At 40.4% G+C, this 2,308-nt stretch overlaps 1 protein-coding gene across 1 annotated transcript; it reads left to right on the top strand.

Moving 5' to 3' along the window:
- The first annotated feature begins 179 nt into the window (after window positions 1-179).
- On the top strand, window positions 180-2,268 carry LOC119423813 (interferon a3-like). The gene is made up of 5 exons (XM_037691224.1): window positions 180-311; window positions 392-481; window positions 575-724; window positions 1,997-2,083; window positions 2,170-2,268. Exons 1-5 carry the CDS (start codon window positions 180-182, stop codon window positions 2,266-2,268), a joined length of 558 nt encoding a protein of 185 aa, XP_037547152.1.
- The last annotated feature ends 40 nt before the right edge of the window (window positions 2,269-2,308 follow it).

Below are 2,308 nucleotides of genomic sequence, written 5' to 3'. Positions count from 1 at the left end.
TTTTATGAATGAAAGCCGCAGGTGACATTCAGAGTTTCCCTCAGGTGAGTCTGGAAAACGAAAAGTGTTTTGAGCGTCTTTAAAGCTCCTGCAGCTCTGCTCCGACACAACACCAGCACACATCTGGACATCTGAGCACTTCTCTCCACACCGACAAGATCCGGACTTTATTTGTCAAAATGCTGAGCAGGGTCTGGTTTGCGTGCGTGTTTCTCGGTCTGTACGGCGCATGCGCGTCGCTGAGCTGCAGGTGGATGGATCATAAATTCCGACAGTTCAGTGAGAACTCCTTAAACCTCCTGGATGTGATGGTGAGAGGCTCAGCATGGCCCAGATGTTGTGTTTTGTTGTTGTGGAGTCCAACCAACGCTGTGTTTGTGTGTCCGTGCAGGCTAACAACTCCACCAACAGCACTGAGGATGAGGAGGAGAACTCCGTGGCCTTCCCTCATCACCTGTACAGCCAGGCGTCCAGAGCTTCAGTGAGTCTTCCTCAGCTGATGCTCAGTCTGAGCCGTCTGGAGGACAGAACCAGAGAGCATCAACAGGTCCTGATGTTGTTCTTGTTGTTGCAGGCTGAGGAGAAAGTAGCTTTCACGGCTCAGGTCCTGAAGGAGGCGTCTGCCCTGCTGGAGGAAGACGATGGCTCTTCATCATGGGATGAGGGGACAGCTGAGAACTTCCTCAGTGTTGTCTGCAAACAGGCTGAGGAGCTGCTCTCCTGTGTAGGTCCACTCTCAGTGAGGTCTCACCTGAACGCTTGATCTGCAGCGCTCTGTTGGTTTCCTGCTTTAGCTGTTTGTAAATGTAAACATTCGGCTCATTCAGCTGATGGCTGCCGTGGATTTTTGTTTGTAACTTTAACATTTTTCAAAATATTTAATTTTCACATCAAGATATTTTTTATTTCAAATCATGGTTTTGTTAGAAACCTGCTTCGGCTTGTTGCTCTGTTTGTCTGTTTTGGCTACTTTTTGGCTTTTAGTTACTGTTTGGCTATTTTTAGCTTTTATAAATCTTTCTTCTGCTTTTAGTTTTTATCTTATCGTTGCTATTTTTAACTACTTTGCTCATTTTCAACTTTTTAAACAGTGTTTTGTCAATTTAAGAAAGTCTTTAGCTTTTATTATTTTCCTTTTAAGTGTTTGCTATTTTAAAGTTTTAGCTACTGTTCTGCTAGACTCTTCCCCTTTTTTGCTTAGCTTTGGCTGTTTTTTAATTAATCCTTTACTAATTGAAGTTTTTAGTGATAGTTTAGCCATTTTTTCTCAGCAGTTTTGTTTCTTTTAAATAGCCTTTTGCTGATTTTAGCTTTTAGTTAATGGCTTTGCTAGCTTTTATTTGTGTTGGAGTTTTGCTCCTTTTGACTTTTAGTTATAGTTTTTGCTCATTTTAGCTTAGCATTTAGCTGGTTTAGGGGCTTTTATCTAATTTTTTTATGTTTGCTTCAGAGATTATGTTTTGCTCACAATTTGCTTTTAGCTTGTGTTATGCTTCTTTTGACTTTTAGTTATAGTTTTTATTTTGCTCATTTTAGCTTTTTACTAGCATTTAGCTGGTTTAAGGGCTTTAAGCTCATCTTTTTATGTTTGCTGTAGATTGCTGTTTTGTTCTCAATTTGCTTTTAGCTTGTTATGCATCGTTTTACTTTTAGTTAGTTTTTTGCTCATTTTAGCTTTTTGCTCAAATTTAGATGTTTTAGTCTTTTAGCTTATCTTCTTTATGTTAGCTCTACAGATGGCATTGCTAATTTTTTTTGTCGATTTGCTTCTTTTAGCTAATGTTTTGCTTCTTTTGACTTAACAAGCCTTTTCCTTCTTGTAGTTTTTTTAGTTAATATTTTGCTTCTTTTAGTATACCAACTCAGTTTCAGCTTCTTTAGCTACTTTCAGCAGTCATTCAGCTCTCACTGTTTCTCACAGAAAATCCTTTGTCTCTAGTTTGACCTTTGACCTCCTGGGAAATGTTTTGAACTCTTCTTGTTGTGATGAATGCAGACCGGAGCTCACGGCCACATGAAGAAGAAGAACACGAAGCTGCACCTGTACTTCAAGAGGCTGTCCAGTCACGTCCTGAAGAGACGGGTCAGTTCTTTTTCTGCTGCTCTGACACGCGTGATGTTTTCAACACGCATGTTGGACTAACGATGGGAACGTTGTTGTGTCTGCAGGGCCAGAGCGCTGAAGCCTGGGAGCTGATCAGGAAGGAAATCAGAACTCATCTGATGAGAGTCGACCTCCTGATTTCATCTTTACTCGCTCACAACTAACACTCACATCAACCAGTGTTCATTTATTTATTATTTATTT

Source organism: Nematolebias whitei, chromosome 17 (genome assembly GCF_014905685.2).
Source record: "Nematolebias whitei isolate Nwh7 chromosome 17, NemWhi1, whole genome shotgun sequence".
Classification (NCBI taxonomy): Eukaryota; Metazoa; Chordata; class Actinopteri; order Cyprinodontiformes; family Rivulidae; genus Nematolebias; species Nematolebias whitei.
Note: the sequence above shows the minus strand (reverse complement) of the source record. Positions and strands in the feature narration are given on the sequence as shown.

Bases quoted from the DNA above. Each gene is read 5' to 3' on its own strand.
- LOC119423813 (XM_037691224.1), top strand. From the start codon at position 180: ATGCTGAGCAGGGTCTGGTTTGCGTGCGTGTTTCTCGGTCTGTACGGC. The intron at 482-574 runs GTGAGTCTTCCT...TTGTTGTTGCAG, and splicing joins GCCAGGCGTCCAGAGCTTCA to GCTGAGGAGAAAGTAGCTTT. The intron at 725-1,996 runs GTAGGTCCACTC...TGATGAATGCAG, and splicing joins CTGAGGAGCTGCTCTCCTGT to ACCGGAGCTCACGGCCACAT.